This window comes from Macaca mulatta, chromosome 1, assembly GCF_049350105.2.
Source record: "Macaca mulatta isolate MMU2019108-1 chromosome 1, T2T-MMU8v2.0, whole genome shotgun sequence".
In the NCBI taxonomy this organism is placed as follows: Eukaryota; Metazoa; Chordata; class Mammalia; order Primates; family Cercopithecidae; genus Macaca; species Macaca mulatta.
Window position 1 is genome coordinate 73,995,366 of NC_133406.1, and position 20,404 is coordinate 74,015,769.

General features: G+C 36.0%; 1 protein-coding gene across 2 annotated transcripts in view; it reads right to left on the reverse strand.

Annotated features, from left to right (window-relative positions):
• USH2A (usherin) overlaps positions 1-20,404 on the reverse strand; it is a 797,990-nt gene that overhangs the window by 639,564 nt on the left and 138,022 nt on the right. For both annotated transcript variants that reach the window (XM_015116260.3, XM_015116269.3), the window contains 2 exons: positions 18,752-18,947; positions 15,867-15,997 (listed from right to left, as the gene is read on the reverse strand). In XM_015116260.3, the coding sequence (XP_014971746.3) occupies positions 15,867-15,997; positions 18,752-18,947 (327 nt within the window). The remainder of the gene's footprint in view (positions 1-15,866; positions 15,998-18,751; positions 18,948-20,404) is intronic.

Genomic DNA, 20,404 nt, shown 5'->3' on the forward strand with positions numbered 1-20,404 from the left:
AGAACATTCCTATATGTGTTTGGTGACTAGATGAATTATTTACAATCAAATGCTATATCACTGAAATATTTTTAGGAGATATTGTCAAATATAGGAGTTATAGAAATCACAATTTCTACTTAGTTTTGGCAGAGAGTTAATTATGACTTCTTAAAAAGAGAATGTTTACCCCAAATTGTCCTCCAATCCAGAAAAAAAAGAAATAGTACACATTCATAGTTTTTAAAATATTTGACTCAATAAAGCATACATGCTATTTTTAAATACCAAAAAATTTTGAATATACAAATCTATAGTCAACATCTGTTCCATGTATTCCAAAGTTGAGTCTTTTGATTGCCCACAACCAAATGCACCAGACCTAAAGAATTAAAAGTCCCTAAAGTTAAAGCCTAGGAATCCTCATTTTAAAAAGTTCTGTTGATGACTTTTATGAACACTAACATTGAAGAACTATTGCTTTAATACTTGCTACCTACTCTGCCACTGCACCAAGTCAATCAATTCACAGGGATTCAGTCTTACTCTCATTTTCTTCTTAGTTATGCATCTCATCAAATTGTTGGTAGGTCCATCACTGAGCCTCAGAGAAACATAGCCTTTCTAAACTTAGCCAGTATTGAAGCAGTTATACCTCTAAGCATCTGAATATAAGTTCTAGAAATAGACTGATTTCAGCAATACGATTTTAGAAAAAGCATTTATGAAATATCTAATCATTTGCAACACTGCTGGTGCTTACACAAAAAATTTTTATCTATATTTATTTGTCTATATTTATACAGTATATTTTACTTACTAGGAGACTTCTCAGCCCTAAGATGTAGATTCTGAGACTTGCTACCTATTTCTAGTACAGATACGATAACTTTTCTCCTTAAGCTTCTGCCTCTCTAGAGAAGAAAAGTCCACATTAATGTAACAGGCTACCTTTGTAAGGTACTCATTCCACTTCAAAAATAAATAAATGAATCTGCAGTGGATTCTGCCACATATAAATGTCATGAATTGGAGAATGCCAGGTGAATAATGTGCATCATAATACTTGTTTCCATTTAAGTGTTTTGTGATACTGCTGTTTATCATCTTGCTCAGCTGTCGAAAATATTCATTTGAGAAGAAAAGCTTCTAAACTGGTGTAAAACCAAGATGTCTTTTCTTTTCCATTCTACAATGCCTGTCATTTGTCAGGCTGGTATATTTTTATAGCTCCCTTCCCCCTCCAAAAGGCATTTCCAAGAAACTGCTTTTTAAACTTCCCCACGATAATCTCTAAGGAGTGTACAAAAAGGTAAAATTCTGAAGCACGCTGAAATAAAACTATAGTAGGAAAGGAATATATTTTTTCTCAATCTTTTGAGTGTTCAAGACAGAAGGAGTGTAAAGAGGTTCCCCACATACTGCTGTTCCCAGCAATGGTTACATACTTGAATGGTTTTAAGAGGAAGCAATGTAATTATAGTCCTTCTAGTTCTCAAAGGGGTATAATTTCACACTGCATTATTTCTCTCTCTCTCTCTCTCTCTCTCTCTCTCTCTCTGGCTGGTTTAGGTCTATTTCGCTCAGAGGATATAAGCTCTAACGTGTAAAAGATGCAGGTAATATATGTCACCATGTTGAATTAGAGCATTTCATAAATGTCATCTGAATGGCACAACTATACAGTGTGGTCTTACTGTAATTTGCTGCAAAATTAATATAGTAGTTATTAACAAGATGGTGTTTTGACTTTATCAAAATGAAAGATCTCACAGTAGCATTTATTTCTAACATGAATAAATGTATTTTCCATGTCTATAGTTAATGTTGTATAAAGATACACTTTCAGAAAAGTTAACTCATTTGGCTTAACTATCTTTTTTGTTTTAGTACAAGTGGTAAAAGTTGCTAGGAACTTACATAGGATAATGCCTGCTTAATATGTTAGTTAATTGAATACTTGAAAATATAAATTCCAAATATATTTTGAGCAGAAGGTATCCATCTGAGATGATAAGGAAAACAAATAAATCAGGTTTTCTAAAAAGTAACTTTACAAAATATTCAAATTTCTAGGTTATATATGTAAGATAAGTGGAATCTCTATTATACATTAAGCACTAAGGGAGGTACATTAAATCTCTAATATCAACCAAATCTCTATTTGAGGAATGTGTTGGTTCCAATAAATTAATTTGTGGCTCCTTTATATGAACATTACTATTTCCTATTTAGGAATTTTGTTTACTATTTAGGATGAAATTAATAGGATGTGATACAACAATTCACAAACAAATGGGTATATTTCCTTCCTACTTTTGGATAGTGTAAGTAAATACCCAGTTTAGCAATCAGCTGTAGGGTTCCTCTTAAGTGTTAAACCCTATGCTGAGTGCTAGGAACACATTTTTAGGTGGGAATCCTATGTCTCTAACGTCCAGCTGGGCATGAGCTTTGGAAATACACAAGTTTTCAATTTCTGCACAACCTCCTTATTACTTGTGTGATATTGGAGGAGTTACTTAATTTCCAAAAGGCTAAGTGTCCTCAACTTTACAGTGGATAAATTAATAACTGCTTTACCAGCTTTGGTAAGGACAGAATTAATGAACTAGAATGCTTGGCATATTTTTGTACATGATGAGTGCAAGATAAGTGGAACCTATGAGAATCTTACAGAATAGTTTCTGTCCTCACACATTTTTAGCAATATGCTAATCTGTCTTGCACACCCCAAAATGCAGCACTTCATACGTGGCACCAAAACAACATGTGGGTAAGTCGAGGTAGAGGCCGGGTTCTTTGGCCCAACAGAAGCTGAGACAGTATCCAGTCCAGGAGAATATTAGGAGGGCTCATCATCGACTCTTTCTTGATTTTTGGAGTGTCCTTGCCTCTAGAAGTGATCAGCACATTGGTTTAGTAGATGAAGAATGAAGGAGGCTGATTATATTCTGTTCCTCAATAAGCCAGTGTAGTAATCTGTTTTCACACTGCTGATAAAGACATACCTGAGACTGGGCAATTTACAAAAGGAGAGGGTTTACTGGACTTACAGTTCCATATGGCTGGGGAGGCCTTACAATCATGGCAGAAGGCAAGGAGGAGCCAGTAATGTCTTACATGGACGGCAGCAGGCAGAGAGAGCTTGTGCAGTGAAATTCCCATTTTTAAAACCATCAGATCTCACGAGACTCATTCATTATCACAAGAACAGCACAGGAAAGACCTGCCCCCACCGTTCATTCATTTCCCACCAGGACACTCCCACAACATGTGAGAATTATGGGAGCTATAAGATGAGATTTGAGTGGGGACACAGCCAAACCATATCAGCCAGTATTATCAAAAAGCACAAGGAGTCACTATGATGTAATGAATCATTTGTTTAAACAAACTTACTATTCTCATATCTATATCTACCTACTTATCTACCTACATATCTAAACAAAAGTTGTTTTCACCCTTTAATCACAACTGCAAGAAACTATATACAGCCTATGGTGTCTGTTCTTGCTGAAAGTCTTAAAATACCCATATTTTGATATTGCTTTCAAATCTATGATCCCTCAGCATCTTCTATGCAATTAATGCTCTTTATGCTTAATTTCTCTCCCAGCCCCTCCTCTGGGAACATGTAGGGGGCAGTAACTATTTTCTCATTTCCTTATTCCTGGGGCTTCTCTGTCACATGTGCTCATGAGCAAATCTTTTCACCTTGCGCACAAGCTGTTTCTCCTCCCACATCCAATTCTCTCTTGCTGACACATGCTGCTATATGTGCTTTCACAGGTGCATCTACTGCTATTACAGGGTCCACCTCCAAGCAGGTACTTCCACCAATATTAATGGCTTGGTACCCCTGAGATTCTGATGAGGTACTCTATTCTCAGAGGTCCTCATTAAAGAGAAGCTATCCCATTCTGTGTGTAGAAAGGAAGAGAATGCCCTTTCACTCTTGGGCTACCTTCTGTTGCATGTGTATTGAGCAGAGATAACATACTCCCCACCAACACTCATTCTCCATAGTCTTCCATAGTATACAACTGTAGCTTCAAAGTGGCTACTCAGCTAGAGACTACATGTCTTCAGCCCTTTATGTAACTAGTTAGCAATGTGACTAGCTATTATCAATGGCATGATAGCAGAAGGGATGCACACCTCTTTTGGACCAAAGCTTTTTAAAAGTGGAAGCTGTTTTCCACATTGTCTTTTCCTTCCCTAGTTAAAGGCAGATCCAGACAATGGAAGGAGCATGTGTCCCTGAGCTGTCATAAAGAGAAGATCCAACAAGGAAGTAGGAACAGTTCTCTTGGAGAGGTTATATGAGCAACAAATGAGCCTGTATATTGTTTGGGTCACTAGATATATGGGGGGTTGTTACATCTGTTTAGCCTATTCTAACTACGTTGCTATTGGTAGCAATGCAATGGGCCCTGTATCACTTTATCTTGCACTTACTAGTTAAATCAGTTCTTCCAACATCCAGTCACTACCTAATGCTTCTGCTAGTGCTATTATGGCTATTTAAGGCTATCGAATCTAGTCTTAAATGCCTGAGGTATTAGTATTTGGCCAATTTTGTATACCCAGACCCTTGCAATGAGCTTGTTCCCAAGAAGATGTCAGATGTGTCCAAACATGTGGAACTCAACATAAACTGGAGGCTAAGACCTCATCTCAGTTACACCTCCATCTATTTTACTTTCAGGCAGTTTGTCACAACCTTGATTCTTGGATAACTCCCAACTAAGATTAATTTTTCCCTTCTTTTGCCATTTATACCCCAGGACCTTTGTTCGTGTCTTTGTAAGTCTCATCCTCTACAATCTCAGAATAATCGGATATTACTCAATTTACCAGCTCTATGAGAAATATTACTACTAAACTTCCCTAATTCTCTAAAAGAGAGACCATGTGGCTTGTGCCAAGACCTTTATGTCTCTATTGAAGCTCTGGGAAAACTCCCCTCTTTTGACATCCTTCACCACCTCAGTGTATACATCCGATATCCATGGATTGTACTATTCATGGTCAGGTTTCGCATAAGCTAAGGAAACTTATGCATTAATTATTTTTTTCTATTTGTACACTTTAATATTTGAGTCATACAAAATATAAGAATATTCTTCAGGAAAGTTCACACGATGACTTTTGGACATGTTATGGTAATTAATGACAAATACCTAATTTTGAACAGAGGGGACATCATTAATGAACTGCAGAAAAAATGGTACATTATGCAGAGAAAGTATATTCTGTTCAAACTTTAAATGTATTTTTTTAAAATTATCACTTCAGTAGAACAATCAATTTTCATGAGTAGGGTCTCTGTTCCTTATTATTCCATCTTCCATAGGTCAGACCTAGAAATGCTTCCTTCACTGATGCCTTTCCCTTTCATCTAATTCATTTCAACCTCAGTCTCCTTTCTTATTAATCTATTTTTAAATATCTCGTCATCATTTCTTTCTGTTCTGGTGCTATTGCAGTAACCTATTGATGCTTTGCTGAGCAGTACAATCTGCTATTCTTCTCTCTTTTTATATAATTATAACTATATTTTTGGTTTTCAGGCAACTTTTTAATTCCCTTATTTGTTGTTTTTATTTCCTTTTAAAAATGACTATTAGGTCATATACTCTAATTTTAAAGATAGAGCCTAGGGCACAATTCAAGCTTAACTTAGTTTGGACAACTTGGAAAACCACTTGCTTTTAAGATGAGATTCAGAGGATGGAGCAAAGTAAACCCATAACTGACCAAGTGTATACATGTGCTCGTGAGTACACACTCACACCTCTCCCACCCCCATCTACATTCAGCTTCTTTGGTCTACACGTCTTTGATAGACAGTGTTCTGACTCCTTGGTTATCAAAAAGTGGTTCACAGACTGGCAGCAATTGCATCACCTGGGAACTTTCACAAACATAAAATCTGAGCCCCAACCCCAAACTTCCTGAATCAGAATCTGTCTTTTAAAAAGATACCTAGGATAGTCACATGTGCATTAAAAGTTTGACGACTACTCTAGCTGACGGCCACCATCTTGACTATGGTGGCTGAACCCCCATGGCTTCCTCAGCTCAACCCAATAACAAGCAAAGTAAAAGGGAGAGAAGGTAGCAGGGATGAAAAAAGGAAGTCTCAAATAAGAAAGCACTCAGACAATATTTCTTGAATGCATTCTACATGAGTCAGGCCATATGCTAGGGACTTTGACTCGTCTCCCTACCTTATCACCATCACCTGTGGAGGTGGCTATAGCAGGAACTCTGGGAATACCAGCAAATATGTGGAGGAGTGGGGTCAGTGCAGGGAAAGGATGGAGACAAACAGCTCACTCCCACCTTGGGTCAGGAGCAGACTGAGATCTCTAGATGTATGCACTTTAGGTGTGGATCCACAGACCCTTCTCCAGATACGTCAAAGTACAGAAGAGGCATCATCTAGGCCTGGGACTCTATTTGATTGATCTGAACTTAAGTCACATTAGATGAGGAAATGAAAAAGGACAGTTAACCTCCAACTCAGGATGCATATCAAGTAACTCATGCATTAAGTTCAAGCAAACAAGAGGGAAGTGCAGTGGCATCCTGGAAAACTCACATTATGTGTACCTGAACTAATAACCAAGCCTAATTATAAGACAGACTTCTTTTCCATGGTGAAGTAATTATCATCTTTTTTGGTTCATGTATCCCTTTTGGATCTGATTAAAGTACTGAAAGCTCTCACCCTCAAAAATAGAGACAAAAGAAAAAAAGAGAAAAATACACAGACTTAACAATTGTATGACACAGACATAAATTGTATCCTACTCAATTTATACAGACATAAACTGTATACCCACATAGTAACCCAAGGGATCCAAGGATTCCATGTTAGTTACTCCTCAATAATCATTATTACTCTTCAGTTTCCTCTCTCCTATTAATAATAGTACTGTGCCTTAGATGTTCTCTGTGTCTTGACTTTGGCATTAGTATTTTTAGGATTCAGTGATGCAGAGCATTACTTTATGCCCCTCTCAAGATTTTGGCATTCAAATAAGGAAGAATTACAACATTTCTTATGGAAGAATAAGGCAAACATGCCATATTTTATGAGACTGGATAGAGTTTCAAATGACAAGTGCCAGAGGGAAAGTTCCCTTCCAGAACACAGAGCGCACGACACAGTCACTCAGGCCATTTGGGGCTGGCTTCATTCCTGAGTTATTATAACAAAATGAAACTTGAACTACGGCCTAATTTCCTTTTGTGCTCCCTAATATTATTAAGGATTGAAATTGCATGAATTTTTTTAAATGTCCTTGAATTCAATTTTGCAGCTTATAATTTTGACACTGTTGACAATTTCTTTAGTGTGTGTTCTGTTATCCTATTGACAATGTCTGGAAACATTTTTAGAAATCTTTTATAACATTATTTAGGCAAGGTAGACTTGACACAATATCTCCACATGTAATGATAATCCATAAACTTTGTCTCTGTACTTGGAGCATGAGAAAATAATAAAAATTAAGGTAACATATGAATGTGATTTAAAGATAAACAATGTCGGGTTTTAAAGTCAGAAAACAGTTCTATCATTCTTATTCACATTCCTATTCTTATGTGTAATTCTCTCTGGCTATATATCAGGTTGAATGAAAATTCTCCTTTATTTCTGACTATAAAAGTTATAAATAAAGCAGATTTGGAAAGATAAAAAAAAGTTTATATAAAAGGAAAAATGTTTTAAAACGAAAAAAGTTAACATTTTAAAGCATGTCTTTCCTTCCATATATATTTAAAATATATTTTTGCACTTGGAAACAAAACAAAACATGCTTTCTCTCTTCTTCGTCCCTCTTCCTTCTCCTACTCTAATTTCTGAGGTTTGAGTCAATTTTGTAGCAGGTACCAGTACTTTCTTTCTTTTTAATGTAAAATAATATTCCATTGTGTGATTATACTATATTTTATTTATTCATTCAGCAGTTGATGGACATTCTGACTGTTATAAATAATGTGGCATTGACATTTACCAATAAGATTTTATGAGGATATATGGTATACACAGAGGAGTGAAACTTCTGGGTTATATGGTAATCCATCTTTAATATTTTGAGAAACACCAAGCCATTTTCCAAAGTCGGTGCACATTTTACATTCTCATAAGTTGTCTGTGAGAAGACTCCAATTTCTCCACATCCTCACCAACTTTTGTTTTTGTCTGTTTTTTTGTTTTGTTTTGTTTAAGTTGTTATCATCCCACTGGTTGGGAAGTGGGCATGCACAGTGGTTTCGATGTGCATTTCTCTGATGACTAATAATGTCAAAAATCTTTTTATGTGCTTGTTGGCCATTTTATATCTTCTTTGGAGAAATAACTATTCAGATTATTTGCCCATTTTAAAATTGAGTTATTTGTCTTTTGCTTATTCACTTCATGTTCTTCATATATACTAGAAAAGCCTCTTATCAGATATATGTTTTGCAAATATTTTCTTCATTATAACATATTTATTATATGCTTTGCGACTAATTCTTTGAGTTGTTTATTTCACTTTCTTGTTGGTGTCCTCTGAAATATTAATTCTAATGAAGTCCAATTTATACATTTTTTCTTCTGTTTCTTAGGCGTTTGGTGTCACATCTGAAAGGCCACTGGCTAATCCAAGGACATGAAGATTTTCATCTATATTTTCTTCTCAAGATTTTATAGTTTTAGCTTTTATATTCAATATTTTGTTTAATTTGAATTACTTTGTTTATATGTGAGGTGAGGTAGGAGTCCAACTTCATTATTTTGCATATAAAAACACAGTTGTCCCAGGACCATTTGTTAAAACGACTCCATTGAACTGTCTTGGCACTGTTGTCAAAAATCAATTGACTATAAATATGAGGGCCTATTTCTAGACTCTCAATTCTATTTCAGTGAATATGTGTATATGTCTATCTTTATCCCAGTACCATACTGTCTTGATTATAGTAAATTTTGAAACTGGGAAGGGTGAGTTTTCCAACTCTTCTTTTACAAGGTTATCTTGGACGTTTTTGAGTCCCATGAATTTCATACAAACTTTAGGATCCTCTGGTCAATGTGTGCAAAGAAGTAAGGTGGGCATTTAACAAAGATTACAATAAATCTATAGATCAATTGGAGAGTGTTGTTAATTTAATAATACTAAGTCTTCTGATACATGAGCATTGAATGTCATTCTATTTATTTAGTGCTTCTTTAATTTATTTCAGCGATGTTTTATGGTTTTCAGAATATAATTTTGCACTTCTTTTACTAAATGTTTTTCTAAATATTTTAATCTTTTGGTGATATTTTAAAAGAATTTTTCTTAATTTTATTTTCAGATTGTTCAGTGGAAATATATAGAAATATAATTGATCTTTGTTTATTGATATTGTACTCTGCAACCTTGCTGAATTTATTAGTTTTTTTTTGTTTTTGTTTTTTTGTTTGTTTTTTTTTTTTTTTTTTTTTTTGATGGAGTCTTGCTCTGTCACCCAGGCTGGAGTGCAGTGATGTGGTCTCGGCTCACTGCAAGCTCCATCTCCCGGGTCCACGCCATTCTCTTGCCTCAGCCTCCTGAGTAGCTGGGACTACAGGCACCCGATACCATGCCTGGCTAATTTTTTGTATTTTTAGTAAAGACGAGGTTTTCACCGTGTTAGCCAGGATGGTCTTGATCTCCTGACCTCCTGATCCGCCTGCCTCGGCCTCCCAAAGTGCTGGGATTACAGGCATGAGCCACTGCGCCCAGCCTGAATTTATTAGTTTTAATACTTTTGAATTAATTCCTTAGGATTTTCTATCTATAAGATACAAATAACTTCTCTTTTTCCAATCTGAATGTTTTTTATTTCATTTTCTTGGCTAGAACTTTCAGTATATTGTTAGGTGGAAGTGATAGCAGGTGATATTGTGATCTTGCTTTTGATCCTAGGAAAAAAGCATCTAGTTTCTCACTGAAATATTTGGATATATTAGTATTTTCAGCCCTCTACTTGTTATTTGTATATCTCTAAATAACATACCTAATTAATAGCTAATGACTTTCTACTTGAAAGTTAGAGAAATTAATGCATATTTACCTTTTTCTATTTCTCTTTTTTATTCATAATTTCTAAATTTATATCTATCCATCCATCTATAGAGAATCAATTTTATAGCATTTATCTTTCATTTTACAGCCATTATGTCATATATCCTTTGACTATGGATTGAACCTTATACTTAATATAAACTCACTATATTATGTTCACATGAAAATTATTCAGTACAAAACACAAAATTGTGATTTGATCTTAAATAAAATTGAATTATTAAACACCTATGTAAGGAAACTATCCTTGAAGACCATAAAGACCAATGGATACTTTGAAAATATATTTTGACTTATGTATTTATTTCTTTGGATCATAGCTATTTGTCATTTCCTTTGTTTAACGTTGTCCCCAGTCTTACATTCCTTTTTCACTTTGCATATTAAATATTTTAATATGGGGTTTTGAATGGTAATATTTTGACCATCTATCAGTACAAAAAGAATCTTAACCTCATGTTGGTGCCATAGCTTGGACAGAACTGAGTAACAAGTTTTTCTTCAAAATGTCTTCTTTTGGAATTTTAAGGTAATTCTGAACTGCCTTCTAGTAACATTAAATTCCTAATGATGGTAATGTGACTCTCATTTCCTTGTATCTCTCTCTTTCTCTCTCTCTCTCTTTCTATATATATATATATACACACACACACACATATATATATGCACAAATATATGTAGTATTTTATTTTGAATTAATAACAAATTATTTCTGTTTCCAAAGAAATCTGAGATAGTTATACTGGAGCAATATGTGTTCACTGTGTCCCCACCCAAATCTCATCTTGAATTGTAGTTCTCATAATTCCCATATGTCGTGGGAGGGACCAGGTGGAGATTATTGAATCATGGGGGCAGTTTCTCCCATCCTGTTCTCCTGATAGTGAGTTCTCACATGATCTGATGGTTTTATAAGGAACTTCCCCCACCCTCACTTGGCACTTCTCCTTGCTGCCACCATGTGAAGAATGATGTATTTGTTTCCCTTTCTGCCATGATCGTAAGTTTACTGAGGCCTCCCCAGCCCTGAGGAAGTATAAGTCAGTTAAACCTCCTTCCTTTATAAATTACCCAGTCTCAGGTTTGTTCTTATAGCAGAGTGAGAATGGATTAATACAGTAAATCAGTACCGGGTAGTGGGGCACTGCTGTAAAGACACCCAAAAAAGTGGAAGCAACTTTGGGACTGGGTAACAGGCAGAATCTGGAACAGTTCGGAGGGCTCAGAAGAAGGTAGGAAAATATGGGAAAGTTTGAAAGAGATTGGAGGGCTCAGAAGACAGAAAGATGTGGGAAAGTTTGGAACTTCCTAGAGACTTGTTGAATGGCTTTGACCAAAATGCTGGTAGCAATATGGACAATAAAGGCCAGGCTGAGGTGGTCGCAGCTGGAGATAAGGAACTTGTGGGGAACTGGAGTAAAGGTCCCTCTTGCTATGCAAAGAGGCTGGCAGCATTTTGCCCCTGCCCTAGAGATCTGCAGAGCTTTGAACTTGAAAGAGATGATTTAGGGTATCTAGTGGAAGAAATGTCTAAGCAGTAAGTGTTAAAGAGGAAGCGGAACATAAAAGTTTGAAAAATTTGCAGGCTGACAATGCAGTAGAAAAGAAAAACACATTTTCTGGAGGGAAATTCAAGTTGGCTGCAGAAATTTGCATAAGTAACAAGAAGTCAAATGTTAATCACCAAGACAATGGAGAAAGTGTCTCCAGGGCATGTCTCATCAGCCCCTCCCATCACAGGCCTGGAGACCTAGGAGGAACAAATTGTTTCATTGGCCCAGGGACCCCCTGCTGTGTGCAGTCTAAGGACTTTGTGCCATGTCCCCACTGCTCCAGCCGTGGCTAAAAGGGGTCAACATACAGCTCAGACCATTGCTTCAGAGAATGGCAGCTCCAAGCCTTGGCAGCTTCCACATGATATTGGGCCTGCAGGTGTGCAGAAGACAAGAATTGAGGTTTGGGAATGTCCACCTAGATTTCAGAGGATGTATGGAAACACCTGGATGTCCAGGCAGAGGATGTGCTGCAGGGGCAGAGCCCTAATGAAGTACCTCTGCTAAGGTAATGTGGAAGGGAAATGTGGGGTCAGATACCCACTGGGGTACTGCCTAGTGAAGCTGTGAGAAGGGGGCCACTGTCCTTCAGACCTCAGAGTGGTAGATTCACCAATCCCTTGCATTGTGTGCCTGGAAAAGCCACAGACACTCAATGCCAGCCTGTGAAAGCAGCCAGGAGGAAGGCTGTACCCAGCAAAGCCACAGAGGCTAAACTGCCCAAGGCCATGGAGCCACCTCTTGCATCAGCGTGCCCTGGATGTAAGACATGGAGTCAAAGGAGATCATTTGGTAACTCTGAGGTTTAATGACTGCCCCATTGGGTTTCAGACTTTCATGGGACCTGTAGGCCCTTTGTTTTGGCCAGTTTCTCCCATTTGCAATGCATGTATTTACCCAATGCCTGTACCCCTATTGTATCTAGGAAATAACTAACTTGCTTTTGATTTTACAGGCCAGTAGGCAGAAGGGATGTGGCTTGTGTCAAATAAGACTTTGAACTTGAACTTTTGAGTTAATGCCAGAATGAGTTAACACTTTGGGGGACTGTTGGAAGGGCATGATTTTGTTTTGAATGGTGAGGACATGAGATTTGGGAGGGGCCAAGGTGGGTTTGGCTGTGTTCCAACCCAAATCTCATCTTGAATTGTAGTTCCCATAATCCCCATGTGTTGCCGTAGGGACCAGGTGGAGATAATTGAATCATGGGGGCAGTTTCCCCCATCCTGTTCTCATGATAGTGAGTTAGTTCTCATGAAATCTGATGGTTTCAAAAGGGGCTTTGCCTGTTCCTTGCTCGGCACTTCTCTCTTGCATGCTGCCATGTGAGACATGCCTTTGCTCTTCCTATGCTTTCTCCATGATTGTGAAGCCTTCCAAGCCATGTGGAATTGTAAGTCTATTAAATCTATTCTTCTGGCCAGGCGTGGTGGCTCATGCCTGTAATCCTAGCACTGTGAGAAGCCGAGGTGGGTGGGAGTTTGAGACCAGTCTGGCCAACATGGTGAAACTCCATTTCTACTAAAAATACCAAAAAAAAAAAAAAAAAAAATTAGCCAGTTACGGGTAGTGAGCATCTGCAATTCCAACTACTCAGGAGCCTGAGGCAGAAGAATAGCTTGAACCCCAGAGGTGGAGGTTCCAGTGAGCCAAGATCATGCCGCTGCACTCCAGCCTGGGTGACAGAGCGAGACTCTGTCTCTAAATAAATAAACAAATAAAAACCTCTTTTTCTTTACAACTTACTCTGTCTCAGGTGTTTCTTCACAGCAGTATAAAAATGGACTAATACATGGAGTATTCTAGTAAAACTTTAAAGAGTAATTAACACCAGTTCTGCATTTCTTATAGGAAAACAACAGGAAGGAAGATTTTGTAATTCATTTTATGAGAGTATTATCCTGATAACAAAATGAAACAAACACAATATATAAAAACAAAACCATAGAGCAATATTTCTTGTGAATGCAGATGTAAAATCCTTAGCAAAATTTTAACAAATAGAATTTAACAATATATGAAAATAATTACACACAAAGATACACGCAAAGGTGGTTTTGTTCCAGGGATGCAATGCTGGTTCAACTTTTGAAAATCAAGCAATATATTCCACTTTATTAACAAATGAAAGAAAAAATGATCACATGATCATAATAATTGATGCAGAAATAGCAGCTGACAAAATTCAACACCTTTCATAAAAACCACTCTCAGAAAAACTAGGAATAGAGAAAAACTTCTCCAACTTAAAAAATAACAAGAGCTACAGCTAATATCCTGCTTATAAATGGTACAATCTTTCAAAATTCCATCCGATAATTTGATCCACTTTTTAAGATGTTAAAGAAAGAAACCTAGAGCCAGTGGCATGCTGAAGTACTGTGCACTGGTTCATAAGAGCAGATTAAGTACATCTCTTCTGAATTCCATGTTCAGTGACACCTCACTGGTAGATTGAAATTGATTGTGGTGGGCTTTCTTTTTCTTAGTCAGTTGTTAATTATTTACAAGCACAGAACCACCCAAAGTTGTCTAGCATCCCTATAAAATGGACTTGAAATAGAAGTTTGAATTCAGAAAAATCAGGTTTCAATTTCTTGTAGATCTGAATGGTGAAATGGAAAGACAAATCTGATGCACTGTAACTCAAATAGGTTAGACATATAACTGAGATTCTCAGAGGTAAAACTATAGTTTACAGTCTTCCTATACTATATAACAAAGCTCTTGACCTTAGATTTTCAGGGAGAAAAACTGTTCTGCAAGTGAAAATTTACATAATGCTCAGATTATTGTAATGACCATCTTAAATGACAATCTAACTATAAGACCAGTGCTTAGAGAATCTCTCTTTATTCATTCAACATTTATGTGACAAATACGTATTGGGGGCTTTTTATATGACCAAAACTGTTCTGTTTATGTTGGACAGAGAGAAAAAAAGTAAACAAATAAATTAATTTCACAAAGTCTGTAATGAGAATAACATGGGATGATGTAAAAGACTTGAGAATGTTTTGTAATTGAGTGGTCAGCAAAGATATCTCAAAATATAATATATCAATATTTGAATGATAAGCAAAAGATAGCCATGCTGAAAACTCAGGGTAGATGTGTAAAAATGAGATATAATTTAAAGATATAGTCGGAGTTTACTAATTAATATATGTAAAACTGTAGTATGACTTTCTGAGAAAATAGTCCCTCAATATTGTAAAATAAAAATAGTAGAAATTGTCTTTATTAATAATTTTTCTACTCTTCAGCATTCTAATGAAGCATATAATGCCCCCTTATTAACACATGATGGTTACTCTGAAGGTCTTTGAATCCATATTTTGTCTTGGTTTATATTTATCTTTTGTTTGGGAAAGCAATTTTTAAGGAATTCTCAAAATTATATGAGAAAGATATTTTGTCTTGTATGTATTATGTTCACAATATAACTTTTTAACAAATGTTCTATAACTGGATTGTGGTTGATGCTCCTAGCCTTACTTATTTATAACAGAATATACAATTGTTAAAAATTAATACAGTCATTGAGTTGATTCTTCAAAGTAAATTTCTCCTTTACCAATTTTCACAATTTTCACTTATTAGTATTATCAGAACAGGTAAAAATTTCAACTTAAATAAGAAGCTTGTTTTTCTGCTTGAGGTAGGATTCATGAACCGAGGTTAGTTAGAATCTGTGTGCATGTAGGCTAGACATCAATATTTGTGATGTAAGTAATAAAAATGTTTTAAAATTATAAAAAATCCATTGTACTTTTAAGAGGGAAAGTTAGACTAAGAAATTTAGAAGCAGGGCTATCATAATTTCCATTTGGCTCTAAGTGTAAGTGACTTTTGCTATACGATCTTCTATGGAATTTTTGGAGAAACTATTCTTGTTTATTTATATTGTGTATTAATATTAATTCACCAATAATTCTAAGACATATACCCCAATTTACTTGGAACCTCTACCCTTCGATGTTTTGACATTTGTAAAATTAAAACTAAAATAAGCCTTTTTATATGCAAAGGACCACCAAACTAGTGCTATATTTCATGTCCATACTAAAAGTTGCACAGGAACAACCATCTCTTTGAAATGCAAATGCACATAGAGGATTTCCTGGTAAATGCAGTCTTCAATTCTGCTAGTTTAATAACATCCAAATAAGTTTCTGGCAGACAGAGTAATCCTTTACCTTAAATACTCAGAAAAACTCACCTGATCGCAAAGAATGCTACCATTTCTAGCACCAACTTTATCACAGTCACAGGGTTTGCAAACATCTATGGCTGAAGGATCTGCACCAACTTGTCGGAAAAAGTAATCCTTGCACAGCTCACAGTTCCTTCCTGCATCAGGGAAAGGTTATGCATTATGACTTCTAATTCATTAAAATCAGCTGCATAATTCAAAATTAAAGACTGTATTCCTTTGAGGGAATTCTATAATTTTTGGGACGTCCATTTTAATGCACCTTTCATCTCTACCTGCCAATTTAGTGATCCAGAGCATATGAAACAATGAACCTGTTACAAACTGTGCTTTACTTCATTAAACTCCCATCTGTTATATAATACCACACTTCTAAAAAGCTGTGCTTTATAGGGGCCCATACATTTGGAAAGAGTTTGTTCCTAAACTTAAAACTTTATGTCTAGGACCAGGCATTTTATCTAAATTCAATACAGTATGAGAAATTTCTACATATGTGGTAGATGATACTTATATAATAAGAAGCAAGTAGGTATGTAGTACTGGAAATATTTTTCTGGAACTCAATCATGTAAAATGGGAGACTTCTCTTAATATAATTTATTATTCTGTAGTTAACACAATTAAAAACAAATGATTATGTTAGTGGCCATTATTTTGCATTTCAAAGATTGAAATAGAAATTCATTATATTTAGATATACCAAGTACTTTTTATATTAAACACTAGAATAGCCTGGCATATTAGATATATCAGGTAATTCCTACAGTTTATAATTTATAATTGCAAATTTCCCTTGCTATATTATTTAATAAAAAAACCCTAAACTACAAGGAGTTTCTAAAGTTAACATGAGTAGTATATAAGATAATTGAAATAAGCTGAAATAAAACTTAAGGCTATCAATTTCCCCTTTAAACATGACGTAATTTGCTCAAAAAAATGTTGAAATTGGCCCAATATTAGAAGACTACAGAAATAATCAAGTGAAAACTCATATTCTGATAGATATTGACTATTGGGCTAATTAAAAATTAAACTGATTTATAATATTTCTAGACTATTTCCATTTACATATGCTGTTGACTCCCAAATCTATACCTCCAATTTAGAAATTCTCTTTTATTTATCAATTAATGAATATTTATTGTGTGATTACCATGTACCAAATACTGTGCTAAGTGCTGTGCAACATAGTAGTGAACTAAATACACAATACTCATTGCATCTCTTTCACAAAGTTCTCTTACAGTCTAGGAAGTAAGAGGAATCTTAACTACATAATACTAGGAGTAATACACATTTATAAACCATGATAAACATAGTTGTCACTAACATGTACAAATGATTCTGATCTTCTCTAAAGCATCACGAGAGGATTTCCTTGAAGAAAAGAGCTTCAGAACTGTGTTTCCAACTGCCGCCAGGAGTTTCTCCCATGTCTCTTGGAAACAGAGTGAACATATCCACAACAGAACTTGCCATCTTCTCCCTCATCTCAATCCTCCTGTATTTTCTATCTCAATGGCTGGCACCAACGTTGAGCCTACTGCTCAAGCTAGAATGTAATGCTAAGTATCAGTCTTGGCTCTCCTTCCTGCCCTTGCCTCCACTCTGCTCACAAAACACTCACTTTTTTATCCTAAATATCTTTTGGATCTATTTCTCTCTATCCACACCATTGAAATGTATTCTGACATTATTTCTTACCTGGACTATTGCAGCACCTCACTAACTGGTTTTCACCAATCACTCTAACCCTCTGCAATCCATTTTTCACTTTATAACCTGGTGTATCTTTTAAAAACAAGTAACTGATTATGCCCTTTTCCCATATAAAACCCTTAAGTGTCTTCTCCTTGACTGTAGATAAAAGCCAAATGCTTTACCATGGCTCCAGAGTTCTCTATGATCTTGCCCTGCCTTCCTTCCTAGTATCTCTTCTTACCACCAGCCATTTGCCCAGTTTTTCAAAGGTGTCACATTTCTCTCTCCTCTAGGCCACTGCACAAAATGTTTCCCTAATTGTAAGCCTTAGTTCACCATCCTAATCCTTCAACTGGTTAACTCCAACTGTACTTGCCCTATCTTAGCAATCATCAGACAACTTTGTAATCATTCCTTTCAATAGTCTGTCTTTCCCACTGTACAATAACCCAAAGACAGACAATTCATCGTCTTATTCATCTTCATGTCCCCAGCACCTACCCAAGATCTTGTAATATTTAAGTTATCAATAATCAGCTAATAAACGGATTCATGCTTAGGAGTACCACTTTGAAACCCATCAGATATATGCTATTATATTTTACAAATTCAGATGTTGGCCATTTCTTGCCATTCAAGAAAAGGATGGTATTTTTCAATGACTAGTCAAATGCTTTGTAGTTTTAGAACAGGACTTTGATTATCATGATCTCTATTTAATTAGTGTTTTCAAAAAGAGTATTCTCAGATTACCAGTGTCCATGACAAATCTGAATGAATGTAATCTCCACATGAGAATCCAGACATAAAGGACAATAAAGGGGACAAAAGGAAATTTATTTTAAGGATATTTGTTCAAAGTAAGCATTCCTGAGTTATTCTAAATATGGTTGTGGTTTAGTCAAATGGTGTGAACTCTTTAAAAAACAAAACAAAATAAAATAACAACAACAACAAAATCCTTTTCCTGAGAAGATACAGTTTAAGACTAGAGTGCTATTTCTGAAAACTACCTAGTGATTTGGAAATAGAAAGATTTGGTGAACCAGCTTTGGTTTTCAAACTTAACAGTATGAAAGTACATTCTTAAATAATATAGCAATAACATAATTTAAAATAATATCCATTGTAGATAGAAGCACATAGGCCTCCAAGACCAACTCAGGAATTTATTTGCTACTTACCTGTAGTGTTATGCTCACAATCATTACAAACTCCTCCTCCCCCTCTGAAGTGCTCAAAAGGAAATGGGTCTACAGAGACGTTGTAATAGCAGCTTTTGGAATGGCTGTTGCACTGACAACGTTTACAATTGAAAGCGTGAACTTGATCACCTTGGCGGAAAGGCTTGTCATTATAAAGAGGCAAGCAGCGATCACACTAGAACAAAAAGTATCAGAATAGTAAAGAAACTGAAAGCTAAGATTTCCTTCCATTTTATTGATAGGCTAGGCCTTTCACCAGACGTAAAGCACATATCAGTGAGTAAAAAGTCAGCAATTATTTTGTTTGAAAAATATATTGTAAGTCAGAAATAGCATATTTATGGGCATAGTAGGGTGGAATTGTAAAAGCGATCATGCAAGCTTGAACCATGCAAAATGATCTTTTTTTTTCTTAATTTTTAATTTTTGTGGGTACATAGTAGGTGTATGTATATATGGGCTACACGGGATGTTTTGAAAAAGACATACAATGCGTAATCATCACATCTTGGAAAATGGGATATCTATCCCCTCAAGTGTTTATCCTTTGTGTTACAAACATGCAAAGTGATCTTAACAATCAACAGGAAAGGTTATGATAGTTCTAAGACTTTGTAAAACTTCAACATGTTAAAAACTCCCCACTGCCAGTTATAAATGTAAGTAAATAAACCAGTAAAAACGACCATTTATTTAGTACTCTGTAATTTAAAACATTAAAAACCTGGAGAAGTTGTTTTACTCCTTTGTAAAATACTAAAAGTACTTTGAACAGTGCTTGCCTTCATCTCACCTACAACTTACCACACTGAACACAAGCATCATTTTTAAATTTTTTAAATTTTTTTATATTTTTTTCTGAGACGGAGTCTCACTGCGTCCCCCAGGCTGGAGTGCAGTGGCGCGATCTCGGCTCACTGCAAGCTCCGCCTCCCGGGTTTACACCACTACAGTAGTCCCAGCTACAGGTGCCCACCACCACGCCTGGCTAATTTTTTGTATTTTTAGTAGAGACGGGGTTTCACCGTGTTAGCCAAGATGGTCTCGATTTCCTGACCTCGTGATCCACCCGCCTCGGCCTCCCAAAGTGTTGGGATTACAGGCGTGAGCCACCGTACCCGGCCACATCTTTTCTATGCCTTGGTGAATTGCCACTGCTTTCTAAGTTTGAATCGGCTTCCAACATTTTAACTTTTATACTTTTAGTGTTGTGAAGTACCTGTGAGAATTCCTCTAATGTGAAGTGTTTGGGATTTCACTTCCTCCAGGACATCTTCACCCTATTCGTGGCAAGCACTTTCCTCACTTAGGTTAAGTTCACTTTTACTAAGAAGCTCTGATTACATGTTCAGAATCCCTCAATCCTCAGTAGTGAGTATTTCTTCTATGACTCCACTTAGGTGCAATTTGAGTTTTACTTCAAGTATTTTCTTTGTTTGCAGTGCTTTCCTCTTTGCTGTCCAAATCCTCTTCTTTTTTGAATATCTGTGTTTGTAAAGTGTCACTCGGGTTTATCACTCACACGGAGGCAACGAAACCACACGCTTCTCTGTCTACGAATAAACTGAATAATAGATGTGTAGTGCACAATCACCAACAGATTTTGAAAAAAATAAACATGATTGGTCACTG